This window comes from Ochotona curzoniae, unplaced genomic scaffold (genome assembly GCF_017591425.1).
Source record: "Ochotona curzoniae isolate NIBS_2020 unplaced genomic scaffold, NIBS_Ocur_1.0 contig_3622, whole genome shotgun sequence".
Lineage (NCBI taxonomy): Eukaryota > Metazoa > Chordata > Mammalia > Lagomorpha > Ochotonidae > Ochotona > Ochotona curzoniae.
The window spans coordinates 14478788-14495198 of record NW_024465926.1 but is presented as its reverse complement, the minus strand read 5'-3'; the positions used below and the strand labels follow the sequence as shown (position 1 = coordinate 14495198).

The window sequence follows — 16411 nt, the reverse complement described above, 5'->3', positions numbered from 1 at the left end:
TCAGCTAGGCTCCCGGGACCCATGGTGACCTCTGCCAACGCAGCCCTGCCCCCGGAGGTGCCCTGCATGGCTGGACTTGGTCCTGGACTAGGGGCTCCTAGAGAGTCCACTTGGCACAGCGACCTTCGCTCTCCTGCTTTTCCAAGGGCCAGGGTGAAGCTCCCTCAGGGAGCAACACGGCTCCAGGTCGATCTGCCTAGTTCTCCAGAGTTAGAGCCTGACACGCAAGCGCGTGGGCAAGCCGCCTGCGACGGTGCTGCCGGTGGAGGGGACAACACAGGGCCCTGGGGTGCAGGAATGAGCCCAGCATGGGTGGCTCTGCAGAGTGCTGGTCTGGGGCGGCAGCCTTGGGAGAGGTGGGAGGTAGGGGAGGGGGCGGGCCCTCTGAGCTGCTGCAAGTCTTGGAGCACCACTCTGGCCCTGCCACCACAGGGTCTTTGTCACCTGGACACCTGCCCTGGGAGAAGTGAGGCTTGGCACCTAGTGTAAAGGGGAGGGTACTTTCAGTTCCTGGCATTGTCCAGGTCCTTGGGCCACATCCAGGACAGTGCAACACCCAGCAGGGGGATGGGTTGTCTTCCACTACATTATAGGCCACCTGTATCTGCCCAGGAGGATCTCCATGATCCTCCACTGTGACCCACACTGCCCTGGCCTGCCCCTTGCCCACCCCCATAGATGTCTGAGCCCTTCCTGATTGGAAGATCTGCCGGCTTTCATGATTCCAAAAAATGGGATTTTATGTTGGTCCTACAGTCAGAATAAAGGCCTGCCATGGTCCCTTGGTGTTGGGAAAAAAAAAAAAAAAGACAATTTCTCCACTGAGTGCATTCCCACCGTCCTACCCCACAGTTCTTCCTTAGCTGTGTTATGATGAAATTCTAAGGTATTTCCCCCCCCCCAAGAAAAACTTTTTATACTCCCCCCCCCCAAATTGTTTATTTGGAAGGCAGAGAGAAAGAACTTCCATCCCAAATGACTGCTATAGCAAGAGCTGATCCAATCTGAAGCCAGAAGTCAGGAGCTTTTTAGGGTCTCCCACAAGGGTACAGGGGCCCAAGGACTTGGGACAGCCTCTGTTGCTCTCCCAGGTTATTAGCATGGAGCAGATTGGAAGTGCAGCAGCTGGGACTCGAACCAGTGCCCATATGGGATGCCAGTGTCACAGATGGTAGCTTTACCTGCTACATCCTAGCATCAGTCTCATTTTTAAAAAAAGATTTATTTTATTTTCCTATTGGAAAGGCAGATATACAGAGAAGGAAATACAGAGAGAGAAAGATCTTATGTCTGCTGATTTACTCCCCAAGTGGCCACAACAGCCAGAGCTGAACTGATCTGATCTGAAGTCAGGAGCTTCCTCCACTTCTCTCACATGGGTGCAGGATCCCAAGGTTTTGGGCCATCCTTGACTTCCCTCTGAGGCCACAGGCAGGGAGCTGGATGGGAAGTGGAGCAGCTGGAATATGAACTAGCACCCAGATGGAATCCTTGCATGCATAAGGCTAGGATTTAGCCATTAGGCTGTCACACTGGGCCTAGACCCATTTCTTAAAGAAGTAATCAGGGCCTGGCCTGATAGCATAGCAGCTAAGTCCTCGCCTTGAACACACTGGGATCTCTTATGGGTGCCGGTTCTAATCCCGGTGGCCTTACTTCTCATCCAGCTCCCTGCTTGTGGAGCTGGGAAAGCAATCAAGGATAGCCTAAAGTCTTGGGACCCTGTAACCGTATGGGAGACCCAGAAGAAGCTTCTGGTTCCTGCCTTCGGATTGGCTCAGCTCCAGCCCTTGCAGCAACTTGGGGAGTGAACCATCAGACAGAGGATCTTCCTCTCCTCTTCCTCTCTATTTATCTGCCTTTCCAATAAAAATAAATGAATGTTTTAAAAAAAAGTACTAGATCACTCAGAACAGAGCAGGTGTCGCAAGATATGACTTTGAAAGAAGTTACTATTAACTTACATATGGTGTGGCTGATGTCCTTATAGGCCGCCTGTATCTGCCCAGCTCTGACAAGAGAAATACTTAGAGCATCACCTACAGCTTAAGGCTTCCACTCTAAACTTCTCCACCTTCTGCTTCTCCTTCTGAGTCTCCCACATGAGCAGCAGGGGCCTAACTGTTTGATCCATCCTCTACTGCTCTCCCAGGTGCCTTAGCAGGGAGCTAGAATGAGGACAGAACAGCTGGACTAAAAAATGCTCTTCTGATACAGGAGTGGAGTGAGAGATGGGACCTCCTACCCAGCCATGTGAGCTCTCCAAGCCAGATGGGGGAGTTCAGAGAACTTCCAGCCCAAAGTTGGGAATCAGGGACCCCCTGAGCCAGGCCAGTGTCCTCTCTCCTACTCCTGACAGCCGCTTTCCCTCTGTGTGTTATGGGCTTCCCTATGCGTGCTTCTAGAGTGCAATTCCAGCTGCACTGCCGCATTCCTGAAGGTTGAAATCCGTATTCTGACAGGAGGGGACATCATGGAAGGGCATGTGGGAGAGTAAAGAAGGAGGATAGGGGGATGGAGGGTAGCAGGTGGCAAATAAGGACCCAGAATCTGGGTTTGGGTACTCCAGTGCCACTAGACTCACTGTCTGCCCTGGGGTGGTCCCAGGGTCTGTAAAAATGTTGAAGTGATGGATCCATGCTTTCTGAAGCTGAATTTCACCTTGTCTAAAATGTCTGTGTCCGAGGACTGCCTGTACCTCAACATCTACGCACCAGCCCATGCCCGTGAGGGCTCCAAGCTGCCTGTGAGTGGGAGGTCAGGGACAGCTGGGGGTGGGAGGACATCCCTTCACTGCTGGAGGATGGAAAAGGACAAGATGACTGTGGCCTCCTGTGCCATGGATCCCGGTGAGAGGTCACTCCCTGTCAGGTTCAGGAAGTGCCTCTTCCCCAAGGAGGGCAGCTGGGCACTGGGCATGAGGTCCCATAGGCCTGGTTGCTGCCAGAGGTTAGAATGCATGCTCCCTGGAGGGCCAAGGACACCTGCAGCACCCTCAGGCCCAGGAGATGCCCTCAGGTGACTGAGAACTGCACTTGGACATCACCACAGACCTATCATTTGGATTTATGAGAATGGAGAACATCTTTGATTAACATCCATGTGGAATGGCAAGAAATACTCTCCTTCCTTTGCCATCTCACAGAGGGTTCTGGGAGCAACGGAACCAGAGTCTTAAACCTGGGGCAGCACTCAAAGAATGGGAGACCTAGTCTTCCTGCTAACATGGCCCAAGTCCTTGAGTCTGCCAGAGTTCTGGTTGCATGGGCAGCTATAGAGTCAAGCACCAGTTAATCAAGATTGCAGTCCAGATGGGCTTTAAGCTGAGGGGAGTTGCACAGTGCTGGTCTTGACACCCCTAGGTGATGGTGTGGATCCATGGCGGTTGGCTGGTTATGGGCATGGCTTCCATGTGTGATGGCTCTACCCTGGCAGTCTTTGAGGATGTGGTGGTGGTCACTATCCAGTACCGCCTGGGCGTCCTGGGATTCTTCAGGTGAGCCTGGGCCTGGGCTGGGAACTGAGGGAAGAACAGTCCTGGCACAGCCCTGCCATCCCTGTCCCTGACACTTCTCAGCACCGGAGACCAGCATGCCAGCGGCAACTGGGGCTACCTGGACCAAGTGGCTGCACTGCGCTGGGTGCAGCAGAACATTGCCCACTTTGGAGGCAACCCTGACCGGGTCACCATATTTGGCGAGTCTGCAGGGGGCACGAGTGTGTCCTTGCACGTGCTGTCACCCATGTCGCAAGGACTCTTCCACGGAGCCATCATGCAGAGTGGGGTGGCTGTGCTGCCCAACCTCATTTCCAGATCATCAGATGCAATCTCCACAGTGAATCCCCTGCCGTATTCTTACCCCTCAGGGCCTCATCCCCACCACTCCTGATCTGGCCCAAGCCAAGACACTCAGAATCCCTACAGTCCTCGTTCCTGACCTCTCATCTACAGGAACCCCAATGGCAAGGGCCTGCCACACTGGCCCGTCCTGGACCAGAAAGAGCAGTACCTGCAGCTGAGCACACAGCCTGCAGGAAGGCCCACAGACGCCGGTTCTGGGTCCAGACCTTGCCTGAGGAGATTCTGGAGCTGATGAGGGCTGAGCAGGAGCATGCGGATCTGTAGTTCCCCGTGCTGTAGTTGCCAAGGGATTCCAGAGCTGGTGGAAGTCGCCCTGATGTACCCACCACAGCCGCAAAGGCACCATTCATTCAGTAAATGAGTGTCCAGTCACTCATCCTGCTCTTGTATTAAACAAACTTATTTTGCACCTGCCACCTGAGGTTCATTGTCAAGACTGCTAAGAGCCCTCTTCGTGTGACACATTCTGTGTGGTTCCCGTGAAGCTGTGCCTGGACAACACCCCTTAACACCCAATAGGGCCTTCTCTGTACCCAATCCTCTCCTTCTAGGTCCTCCCCACTTTGCGGGAGGTATCTTGGGATTTTAACACACTAACCTTAGTTCCTTTATAAATACAGTCTTAACAATTATAGACTATGTCAGAGATGGGTCCCAGGGAGTCCCTCCGACCATCAACCAAGAACTGTAATAGATAAGGCACCATGGGATTCACTTAACCCTGGGTGCTAAAACCAAGGAGGGTTTCTCGGCCTCAGGGACAAGTCACACCTCCCATCCTTTTCTCAACAACTGTCCTTCACTCCATGGAAAGATCATTCCATTTCAGTAGGACTGAGGAGAGGGCCCCAGGTACCATGCAATGGCAGTGACATGGTGGAGGTTGCCATACCAGCATCTGCTGGCTCTTAGGTCTGCACCCATCCCCTCCCTCTAGACTGCAATTTGAGCCTGGCCAGCTGTCCCGCCTTCTCCCTGCCCAGGTTGAACTCCGGCCTGGGCGAAGACCAGCTCCACCCCTCGGGGGAACACCCAGGGCAGCCTCTGGGGCACATAGCAGCTACACACACGGACCTGCCTTGGACCATGGGGCTGCACTGGTTGTGTGCACAGCTCGGCGCCATGGCTTGCGGGCTTCTGCTGCTTCTTCTCCCAGGCCAGGGTGAGACTCCCCAAGGTGGCCACAGGGACCCAGGTTGGATCTGCAGTTAGAGCCCTTTTCGATGGGAGGGCTGGCATCTGGGAGGTAATGGGGGGCATGCGGTGCACCCCGAGTGGGCTCTTGAGACTTGGAGCAGGTCATGGCTGCCTGAGGCCAGAGGAAGAGAGGAATGAACCTGGCAGGATGCCTCTGAATGGAACTGGTGTGGGTCATCCCCAGGACAGGTGCAGGGGTAGGAAATGGAGCTGCTTCCCACCTGTACTTGAGTCTGGAGCTAGGAGCAGGCATAACAACGTAACAAACCTTCCTGTGGTGGAAGTGCCACTGGTCCCCTCCAGTGGGAGCCCAGGTCCCTAGACAAATATGATCTGAATGACCACTCCTGTCTTACCCACTACATCTGACCTGGGGCTAAGACCTTGGCCTTCAGGGCTAAGGCAATGGCCTGTGTCTGCCAGGTTAGGCCCCGTAACCTTTGATACAGACTTTATCCAGTCCTGGTATCTCTCCCTTATCCTGCAATTTATCTATAAAGAACCCATTAAAGAAGTGACACAAGAGTCTGCTCCCCCTACAGTTAATATCTTAGTGCTGGCCTGCATTTTGAGAGATTTTTCAAGAATTCACAAGCAGGACTCACATTACAAGCCTGGAAGTTTGAGGTGTCCTGATGTCAAACTTCAGTTGCAATGTTTTTCAGGAAGTCACAAGCCCTGAGCAAACAAATAACCAATGTACTCAAATGGATAGGAGCCCACCTGGGCTGCTCACCCCTGTCATTGACCAATCAAAAGAAGGCCATGCACACTGTGGACTAAACAGGTACCAAGATGAGTTGGCCTGGTGCTGCACAATCCCAACTTGAACTCTGTGCTTGAAGTAGGCCTTGCCTACTTCAGGGAGGCTGCAAATTAAGCATTACTGTCTGGCTCCTGGCTGCATTTTGCAATAATTGCCTACATCCCCCCCCCCCCATCTACCATGATGTCAGCTATTGGCTTACCACACATTGGGCAGGTGGTCCCAGTTTGGGGGGTCTACAGCAACTCCTCAAGCCAGTTTTGGGGACTCTTCTTTAGCAACTGTGTGGGCGGAGTCCTCAAGTCTGGATCCTGTCACCTGAAGTCCCCCTCATGTGGTACCTCACTATCTAGCTGCCCTTCCCCAATCTGTTCTTCCCAGGAAAGGATCAACCTTGGTCTGCCCTTGGCCAGGCTCTCGGAGGTGACAAGGATATTTTAGGAAGAAAGATCTGCATGTGCTACCTAATGACTCCTGCTGAAAATAGTGTTTGGCTTGGACCCATGTTTAGAAAGAATCATGGACAAGTCTCAGAGAGTTCCTCTGCCTCTTCTGTGCCACCTGTACCTGGCTTCTCTGCTAGGCCATCAAGGTCTCAGACCTTGTCCATAGCACCCAGGAATTTACTCCAGAACAGATATGCACTCTTTGACATGAGTGTAGGCAGCCCCTGTCCATGAAGAAAGGAGGGTGGCTAAATCTACCAAAGCCAAGGTCGTCCCTCAACACCGCCACACTGGGGACCACACTCCCAGCACCAGAACCTTTTGGGGGCACACCCTTAACTTTCCCATAGCATTGTGTCTCCTGGTTCCTATGAGTGTCTTACAATGTGCATTCATTTCATGTGCCAATCCTTAGCAAGGTTTTAACTCGATCTGCAAGAACTCACAAGTCCAAGGTCCCAAGTCCCATCTCAGACCCAAGGCAAATTCCTAATAGCTGTGAACTGTGAAATAAGCAGATCGAGAGCTTCCAAGACACGGTGGTACAACAGGACCAGAAACCTTCCTAAGACAAATGGGAGGAATGGACAAGAAAGGGCTCCCAGGGCCCAAGTCCAAAGTCCGGCAATCACTAAGTCCTGAAGCTCCCAGAATACGAACACGTGTCTGCAGAGCTCCATGTTTGGGAAACGCCTGGAAACCCACCCTGTTCACATACTCAATCAGGGCACTGACCTCTACCAATAAAGGGGGCCTCAAGCCTGGCTGGGGGGAGATGATGGTGTCAGGGTGTTTTTTGTTTTTTCTTTTTTCCTAGGAGGCTGCTTCCATTCACCTCCTGAATGTATGTTCTTTCATCTGTTTACTTAAATCCTGATCTCATTGTCTGGACTCATTTCTCACACTGTGAGAATAAACCTGGAATAAATCCATTTGAGGACCCTCTCCCTCCCCTACCACCAAACATATGGGATCTCCGCAAATCAAAGGTGACACTGCGGTGGCTGTAACTGGGGAAGCCAGGAGGCCTTTGCTGAGGAGGTGCACAGGTGGGAAAAGAGGCAAAGAGGGCCTGTTAATGGCAGGACCGACAGCTGACTGGCCACCCTTTCCCCACTTGTGTCCATGCTCTGAGGGTTGTCCCTTACTCAGTCACGGACCCACTCCCCATCATTACCAGGATGGGGTTCTCCCCTTTTATTTGGTGTTCTAGCGTGTATGGATCTCTGTCTGGCAGGCCTGAATGTGGAGAACCCCCTAGCACTCCCCATTTTGTGAGGTGGTCGGCAGGGAGGATGAGGTGAGGAGGCCACAGATATGAACTTGCTAATTTTGCAATGAGGAGAGAGATAGAGAGAGAGCTCGGTCTACACTGGACTTGGTCTAGGCTTTTGTTTCCATGTATGAGACTTCAAGTTGATATGGATAAAGGGAGCTAGGAATGTAAGATTTATTTAAAGATAAATAAATCTTCCCACCCAGAGAAAATGAGGGTTGCAATTTGCAAGATTCTGTGCTGTCCTTTTGTAGGCTCTGCCCAGGGCAGAGCCTAATTCACCATTTAAAGAAATCAGAGTTTTAGACAGGGCTGCAGCACATGTGGAGATCTCTAGGAGTTTCACACGGCCTGGTATACATGTCTGCAGAGCACCTATTGGCATCTGGGAAGTGTCATGGAGGCAGGTGCATGAGGGGAAGTGGGCTCAGGTGCATGATGGGCGGTATTGGACCTACAGCATAGAAGGGGCTGAGATTTGGGCGGTGCAGCCTCAGCCTCCCCTCTCTTTCTAGTTGCATGCTGGTGCCCTCAGTTTTCCTGGACTTGTACTGCGCACTGGGTGGGCTTAGAGGAGCAGGATTACACAGTTCCAGGGTCCCAAGAGCAGCATTTTCATTGCACAGCCTCACAGGCATTCTAGTGGTGGATCTTCGCAGGGGATTCTCCCCTGGAGGAAGGCTCAGCTTAGATCCCAGTCTTTGCCTTGAAATTCTGGTGGAAATCACCATCATGACTTTCCACTACAACCATCACAGGACTTGCATTCTGTAAAGTTAGCACCCCCTAGATGCTGCCAAAGTCTGCCAATGGCTCCCTTTGTGTCTTTGTGAGCAATGGCTAGAATTGTCAGAGTTTCAGCAGAAACCCTGGCTTTTACGAGCACCCTAGACCACTCTCTGGAATCACTCTGCCCTCCAAGGGCCTGTACTAAGAAGGATAACCAAGACAATTGCAGAAATGTCCCTGGCTTTCTCCTACAGGAATCTCTTAAGCCAGTGGGTTCTTGGTGGCACCGTTATTCTTTCTCAAGCAAGCTTTTTTGCCCTCTACACAGACAGACTGGAAAATTTTCACCTTTACCCTCTGGTTCCCTTTGTTGAATCTCACCATTAAACTTGTTGAGAGCAACTACCCATACCAATGCAGCTCAGCTCTTTCTTCACATTTTGCTTAGAAATTTCTTTCACCAGATATCCTGGGTTATCACCCTCAACTAACTTACTTTCTTTCTCTTTCTTTCTTTCTCTCTCTCTTTCTTTCTTTCTTTCTTTCTTTCTTTCTTTCTTTCTTTCTTTCTTTCTTTCTTTCTTTCTTTCTTTCTTCCTTCCTTCCTTCCTTCCTTCCTTCCTTCCTTCCTTCCTTCCTTCCTTCCTTCCTTCCTTCTTTCCTTCCTTCCTTCTAGATTTATTTATCTTTATTGGAAAGGCAGATTTACAAAGAGAAGGAGAGACAAAAAGAAGGAGATCTACCTATTGGTTCACTTCCCAATGGCTGCAACAACTGGAGCTGAGCTGATTCAAAACCAGAAGCCAGGAGATTCTTCTGAGTTTCCCATGTGGGTGCAGGGGCCCAAGGGTTTGAGCCATTCTCCACTGCTTTCCTAGGTCACAGGCAGGGAGCGCAATGGAAAATGGAGCATCCATGATACTAACCAGTGCCCATATTGGGTACTGGCACTTGGAGGTGGATAATTAGCCATTTGAGCCATTGCACCAGCCTCACTGATTTCTAACAAACCATTATTGTTGTCTGTGTAAACCTCATCCACATGTTGCCTACATTTCTATCAGAATTCTGATCAGAACACCTGACCAGTGTCTGACAATTTCCAACTCCTTCCTTATCCTTTTTGTCATCTGAGCCACCAACAAAGTCACCCTTATCCTTTCATTCACAGATGCTGGGTTTTCTAGCTTCATCCTCTTGCAACCTCTGCCTACTCCCAGTTGCAAAGCTGCTCCCACCTTCTTAGGTGTTCCTGTTCAGTTTTGCTTCTATAGTCAAAAGTCACCACACCAATTCACCTTTCCTCCCAAGCAATTCCCAGGCTTCCAGCTATCTGCTTTCTGTCTCTGTGGATATTCTTATTGTGGGCATTTCTTATAATTGGATCAATGAGTCAGCAGACAGGTGGCAGAGTGTGGGGGGAGCATTTCAAATAGGAAGCAGGATTAAACTAGTGATTGTAGGGCCAAGGTCCTCACTAATGCTGAACTGAGGACAGCAAAGAGGCGGTTACACCAGAAATCAGGGGTGGGGGTAAGGAGGGGCAGCTAGCGCGCTGTCGTTAGCTGCCCTCCTTGACTGCACCTCTTTGCCCACAGGTCAGGATTCCACAAGCCCCATCAGGACCACACACTCTGGGCAGGTGCAGGGGAGTCTGGTCCACGTGGAAGGCACCAACGTGGGCGTCCACACCTTCCTGGGCATTCCCTTTGCCAAACCGCCTCTGGGGCCACTGCGTTTTGCACCTCCTGAACCTGCTGAAGTTTGGAGTGGAGTGAGGGATGGCACCTCCCATCCAGCCATGTGAGCTCTTCCAGGAGTGTTCAGTGAACTTCTGGCTCTGGGGTGGGGGTGGGAGGCCCAGCTGTCCTTTCATCCACACCCATAGTCAGTTTTCCCTCAAGTCTCGTGCATTTTCCCAATGAGCTCAGGAGGGTGCAGAGATTCTACCAGCAGGGAGTGGTGTTTCTGGGCGCAATTCAGGTTGGCCCCAAAAAACTTTTAGGAGCCTCCAATGCAGCAGTGGTGGCTGCCTGGAGAACGCATGTCCAAAGTCACAGAGCCACATGCCATTGGACCTTGGTTGGTTCTTTTCTCTTAGAGAAGGAGACTGTTGGAGCGGTGAGATGTCCCTGAGTGAGAGTGGACACTTGGGATGAGGAATGTCCCACTGTCCTGCCCCAAGAAGTCACAACTATCCTGACATACAGCATCTGTGTGGGCTGATTCCTTGGGGCCAAGCCTGAATGGGTACCAGGATACAGCAGTGAGTGGCATTCTAAGGATCCCCTAAAATCAAGGCTTTCCCAAGTAGTTGGATCCTAAACCACATCCACAACAATGAGGTCTCCCTGGAGATTCATGCCAGCTTTCCTTGAACCCAGGGCCCTCTGATGTGGTGGGAAGAGCTGTTGGAGAAATGTCACATGTGAATGGGGGCTGGGCAGAGGAGGTCCAAGTTATCAGGGATACAATCTGGGTCAAGCATGTGATTTAGCCCCAGCCGGCTCCCACACTGACCTCCTGACATGGTGATCCCAGCTGTCCACAGGACATGGTTGCTATGAATACCCAGACTCAGAAGCTATTGAACCTGACCCTGCCATCCATTCTCATGTCTGAGGACTGCCTGTACCTCAACATCTACGTACCTGCCCATGCCCGTGAGGGCTCCAAGCTGCCTGTGAGTAGGAGGCCAGGGGCAGCTGGGGAGCGGGAGCTTGCTGGGAGGATGTTTCTTCTGTCGGATGATGAGATGGATAAGATCAGGATGGGCTGCATTACAGTACAACCCTGTGGAGAAGCTTCTGAATTCCAAGGCCAAGAAATGGGTCTTCCCCAGGGCACTTGACCCTTAAGAGTGAGTCTCATAGTCTTGGGTGGGGATGAGGCTCCCAAAGTCAGAGGCAGTGACCCTGGGTCAGACCCAGGAGTCACCGAAGCAAGCTGGAGGCACATGTGTCCCAGGCCTGGGCTTGGAGGCTGTCAAGGAGTTAGTTGAGGATAATCCATTGGGTGAGTGATGACAGTAAGGTAGTTGAAATAAAAAGTGAGCCTTGGCCTCTTCTGATCCATGTTTCTGAGGGACTATCTGAGGGACATCCCTTCTCTTTGTACCTCACAAGGAATTCTGGAAAGTAATGGAGCCAGGCTTTAATACATGAAGTTGAACAAAAACTACAGGAGACCTATCCATCTACCCAAACATGGCCTGGGACCTATGGTCTCACTAGAGTTCTGTGTATGGGCAGGTGCAGAAAACTGAACATTGGTTAGTCAAGGTAGCAGCTCAAGTGGGTTTTAGGTTTAGGGGTGACCTCTTGGCATTGACCCTGACATCTCCAGGTGATGGTGTGGATCCATGGGGGTTCCCTGACTATAGGCATGGCATCTTTGTATGATGGCTCTGCCCTGGCAGCCTTTGAGGATGTAGTAGTGGTCACTATCCAGTACCGCCTTGGCGTCCTGGGATTCTTCAGGTGAGCCTGGGTCTGGGCTGGGAACTGAGGGAAGAACAGTCCTGGCACAGCCCTGCCATCCCTGTCCCTGACATTTCTCAGCACTGGAGACCAGCACGCCAGCGGCAACTGGGGCTACCTGGACCAAGTGGCTGCACTGCGCTGGGTACAGCAGAACATTGCCCACTTTGGAGGCAACCCTGACCGGGTCACCATATTTGGCGAGTCTGCAGGAGGCATAAGTGTGTCCTCACACGTCCTGTCACCCATGTCGCAAGGACTCTTCCATGGAGCCATTATGCAGAGTGGGGTAGTCCTGTTGCCCCGCTTCATCTTGAATTCATCTGATGCCATCTCCACGGTGAGTCCTGGACACTATAGAAGCCCTGGCCTGTCTCTCAAGCCTCTGTTACTATCTTTTTATTGTACATGACAAGGACCACCAAGATGCCCCAGAGCTGGTGCCTACCCCGGCCTTGCTCAGGGGCAGAGAGGTCAGAATTTATATAACCTGAGACTTCCTGTAACCTGTCAAACTATCACCTTGATTGGTCACCCTAACTGGTACCTCTAAATATAGGCAAAGTTGGGACACTATCAAAACTGCACAACCAACATGCAATGTCACATGAGAGCCGGGGCATTTCTGTTCCTGTCAAGGCTTTGGATGAATTTCACTCCCTTCCTGCAAGGATGAATCAACACCTGCATGGTCCTTTTACAGATGGTGGCCAATCTATCTGCCTGTGACCATGGGGACTCCGAGGCCCTGGTGGCTTGTCTGCGGGACAAGAGTGAGGAGGAGATGTTGAACATCACCAAGGTCAAGCTAAATTCCCAGGGACTGATGGGGAGAGGGTGAAGGGCCCAAGTGTGGGAATTCCTTTCCATGCCTGGGTGACCTCACTGTCCTGGAGAAAAGTAAAAGTGAGGTCATTCTAACTGTAGTACAGTGTTGAACCCATTACCCAGGCTGAGCCAAAAAATGCTCCTGAACTTGAATGTGCCCTCAGGCCTTCAAGATCATTTCTGGGGTGGTGGATGGAGCCTTCCTGCCCAAGCACCCCTTGGAGCTGCTCTCCTCAGCCAACTTTCAACCTGTGCCCAGCATCATTGGAGTGAACAATGATGAGTATGGTTGGATCATTCCCTCGGTGAGTGCCTGGGGAGCACTTGTGGTGGGGAGGCCTCAGGCTCCTTGACTGGAGCATCTTCCAGCCCACACTTGAGACTGTCCTCTCACCACCCAGAGCCTGGGCCTCTATGCCACACAGAAGGAAGTAGACAGAAAGACCATGCGGACTTTTGTACAGAGACCACTGGCGCATATGGTAAGACTCCTGAGGTCCTGCCCAGAGGAGGGAGGCCTAGGACCTGCCTCCCCTACCCTGAGCCTACTGTCTCTCTTTCCCCAAGTCTGTCTAACACTGCCTGTTACCCATCACCTTGACTAGATGCTGCCCCCTGAGTTTGGGGACATGTTGATGGAGGAGTACTTGGGAGATACTGAGGATCCCCAGACCCTCAAGATCCACTTCCTGGAGATGATGGGGGACTTGATCTTCCTGATTCCCGCCCTCCAAGTAGCACATTTGCAGCGTGAGTTGATCCATGATTAATGCCAGTCTGGCAAGAAGGCAGCTCGGAGCTGTGAGTCCCTGGTAGGGTCTGTCTCATCCCATCCACCCTGAGTGACAGGTGCTTGATGTCCTTGATCTGAGCCAATCCTCATGGCCGATCTTGGAGGCAGAATCTCCCCTAGCTGACAGGTCAGGGATGGGTAAGCATGCTTCAGCGACACTCCCAGCTTGAAGTCCAAGATCATGCCCCAAGCTAGGCTAGTTCCCTTGCTCCTGTTCCACTCTGTGCTGCTCCCCCACTTAGTCCTGCTGGGGACAAGAGCTCATCACCAAGGGCGAGGCAGGAAAGCTTCATGTTGATGGTTTCCAGACAGTGGCTCCTCTACCCCATCTCCACCCCCAACACCCAGGTTGCCATTCCCCGGTCTACTTCTACGAGTTCCAGCATAGGCCCAGCTTCTTCCAGGATACCAAGCCGCCCCATGTGAAGGCCGACCATGGGGATGAGGTTCTCCTCATCTTCAGGAACTTTTTCAGGGCCACTCAGGGTGAGTCTTTCTCATTCCTCTAGAGATGAGATATGGCTATGGCCTGGTCCCTCGGGGAGCATTGCCCGCACTGCACAGATGAGGGGACCAAGCCTTAGAGAGTGGGACAGGTGCTCAATGTCACAGCTCTGAAGGCTGTGCCAGGACTAGAGCAAGAGCCTTCAGCCTGTACTCCCTCCCCTTCTGCCAGCCCTGGAGACAGGTGTTTCATCTGGGAATAGGGGCCCATATTTCAAAAGTGTATTGGTTTCTTAAATGGCTTCTCAGAATCAGAAAAAAGAAGGTTTTTTGTTTGTTTGTTTGTTTGTTTTTTGTTTTTTTCTTTTGGACCAGAAGTGAATGAATGTCCAGTGACATAGAGATTGAGTTGGGGAAAGGATTGTTGGATAAGAGGGAGGGCAGAGTTCCCAAGAATGAAGCGGGAGAGAATAGAGATTGGCCCATTTCTACTTGCACTGGCATGTGTGATCATGGTGGGGCAGTGGGCCTGCCCTGCCCTGAGCTGACCCTGTGTCCTTCCCTGCTGCAGTGACTCTCACTGAGGAGGAGGAGCTGCTGAGCAGGAGGATGATGAAGTACTGGGCCAACTTTGCTCGCACGGGGTGAGATGCCCCACCCTATTCCCACCTGTCCGTGGCTATGACCTTGATTTGGCCATGAAATGTCACTCTCAGAGGTTCCCTATGGGAGTGAGGACACCACATCCTGGGTTGGTAGGTCCCTATGTGCAGCTGAAATCAGAGGAGGCAGCTCTCCTATTCCTACAAACCGTCCCCCACCACTCTGGCCTTGCCCAACCCCAGAGAGGCTGCTCAAAGTCCCCATGGCCCTCCTTCGTACCTCTCGTCTACAGGAACCCCAATGGTGAGGGCCTGCCACACTGGCCCATGTTGGACCAGGAGGAGCAGTACTTGCAGCTGAGCACACAGCCTGCGATGGGCCGGGTCCTAAAGGCCCACAGGCGCCAGTTCTGGACCAAGTATCTGCCCCAGAGGATGCAGGAGCTGATGGGGGCTGAGCAGGATCATGTGGAGCTGTAGCTGCCACGTCAAGGTTGCATGAAGGACTCACAGGCCGGTACCCATCCACACCATCAGAAGAGCTGTTGGCTGGATTCTAAGTTCATGTGCCACTCACACTCATCCTTTTGTCTTTCCATTCAGCATCATGTGCTGGGGACTTGCCACCCTGTAAAAATGTGTACCACATACCAAGGTCAAATCAGGACAATGAATACATCTATATGGGTCTCTGAACTCTTGTCTACTAAGTCTTTTAAAAGTCAATGTTAGGTACCCTCCACAGTCTAGAACACTAGAATCATTTTGTTGTGTGCATTTTGCCAACCGTTATCCAACCATTATACAGTCTACCACCTCCTACCTTTATTACTCTGTAGTGATTACTATTGTTCTTTCTACTGCTGTGACATCGACTTGGTTAGGTTTTAAAAGTAAGTGCAGGCCCAACGCTGTGATATAATGAACTAAGTCACTGTCTGTGGTGCCAGCATTCCACGTGGACACTAGTTTGTGTCCTGGCTGCTCCCCTTCCAATCCAGCTCCCTGCTAATGTGTTTGGGAAAGTAGCAGAGATTGGGCAAAAAGTGTGGTCCCTGCATCTGTATGGGCTCCTGGCTTCGAAGTGGCATAGCCACAGTTGGTGTGGCCATTTGTGGGATGAACCAGCACATGGACTGTCTTTCCTTCTGTTTTGGTAATTGTGTCTTTCAAACGAATAAAAAATAAATCTTGGGTAAAAATACATCAAAGTGTGTATGTGAATGTTTGTCTTTCTGTGGCTGGCTTCTTTCATTCAACATGAAGTCCTCCATGTAACCACATTGCCACAGATGAAAAGATTCCATTCTTTGAGAGTGAATAACACTCCATGGTGTGTCTATGCCAGAATCCCTTACAAATTCATAAGTCAGTGAACACTTCTGGTGACTCCACAGCCTGCCACTATCAGTGGGTACCACAATAAACACCGCAGCACTGGTTTCTCCCAGACATCCTCTTTGTACTTCTCTTGGATGCTGTCCAGTACCAGAAGCGTGGAACACATAGTAGATGTAGATCCTGCATCCTGGCCTGTGAATTAGTGAGGACAAGAAGGTTTTCTTGGACTCGGTTGAGTCCTGAGCCAGGGAAGAGCTCCAAGTGCTCAGGGACAATCACACCTCCTGGGGTTCACTCCTGAACCCCCAGAGAAGATTGTGCCATGTCCCCATCTCTGGGGATTCTCTACTTGGTTTCCTCACTGAGAAGGCCTCCTGGCTTCTCCAAATCCAGCCCCTTGCTCCCTCCTCTCTGTGAGGATAGTGAGCTCAGTGGCTCCAGGACCGACGGGAGCAAGCAGACAGGGACAGAAGTGTGGAGGCCATTCACTGGCTTCATGGTCTGCACTGCAGCTTTGCTGGGTCAGTTGGGTTCCCCTTAAACCCAAGACCCTGCCCCGATTGGCACCCTGCCCACTGACCTCCCGCTTAGCTCAGTCCTGCTCTCCAGTTTGATTCCCTCGTTCCGCCCCGCCCCAGAAACCGACCT

At 51.7% G+C, this 16411-nt stretch overlaps 1 protein-coding gene across 2 annotated transcripts; it reads left to right on the top strand.

Moving 5' to 3' along the window:
- Positions 1-4948: 4948 nt before the first annotated feature.
- On the top strand, positions 4949-14902 carry LOC121157725 (cocaine esterase-like). Of its 2 annotated transcripts, none has more exons than XM_040982076.1 (12): positions 4949-5024; positions 9875-10079; positions 10818-10959; positions 11622-11755; positions 11837-12095; positions 12459-12557; positions 12748-12888; positions 12985-13065; positions 13189-13333; positions 13725-13813; positions 14391-14464; positions 14716-14902. In XM_040982076.1, the coding sequence occupies exons 1-12, from the start codon at positions 4949-4951 to the stop codon at positions 14900-14902; spliced, it is 1632 nt and encodes a 543-aa protein (XP_040838010.1). The 2 variants fall into 2 exon arrangements, with proteins under 2 accessions (XP_040838010.1, XP_040838009.1); XM_040982075.1 differs by having other exon boundaries at positions 13725-13862; positions 14392-14464.
- Positions 14903-16411: the final 1509 nt, after the last annotated feature.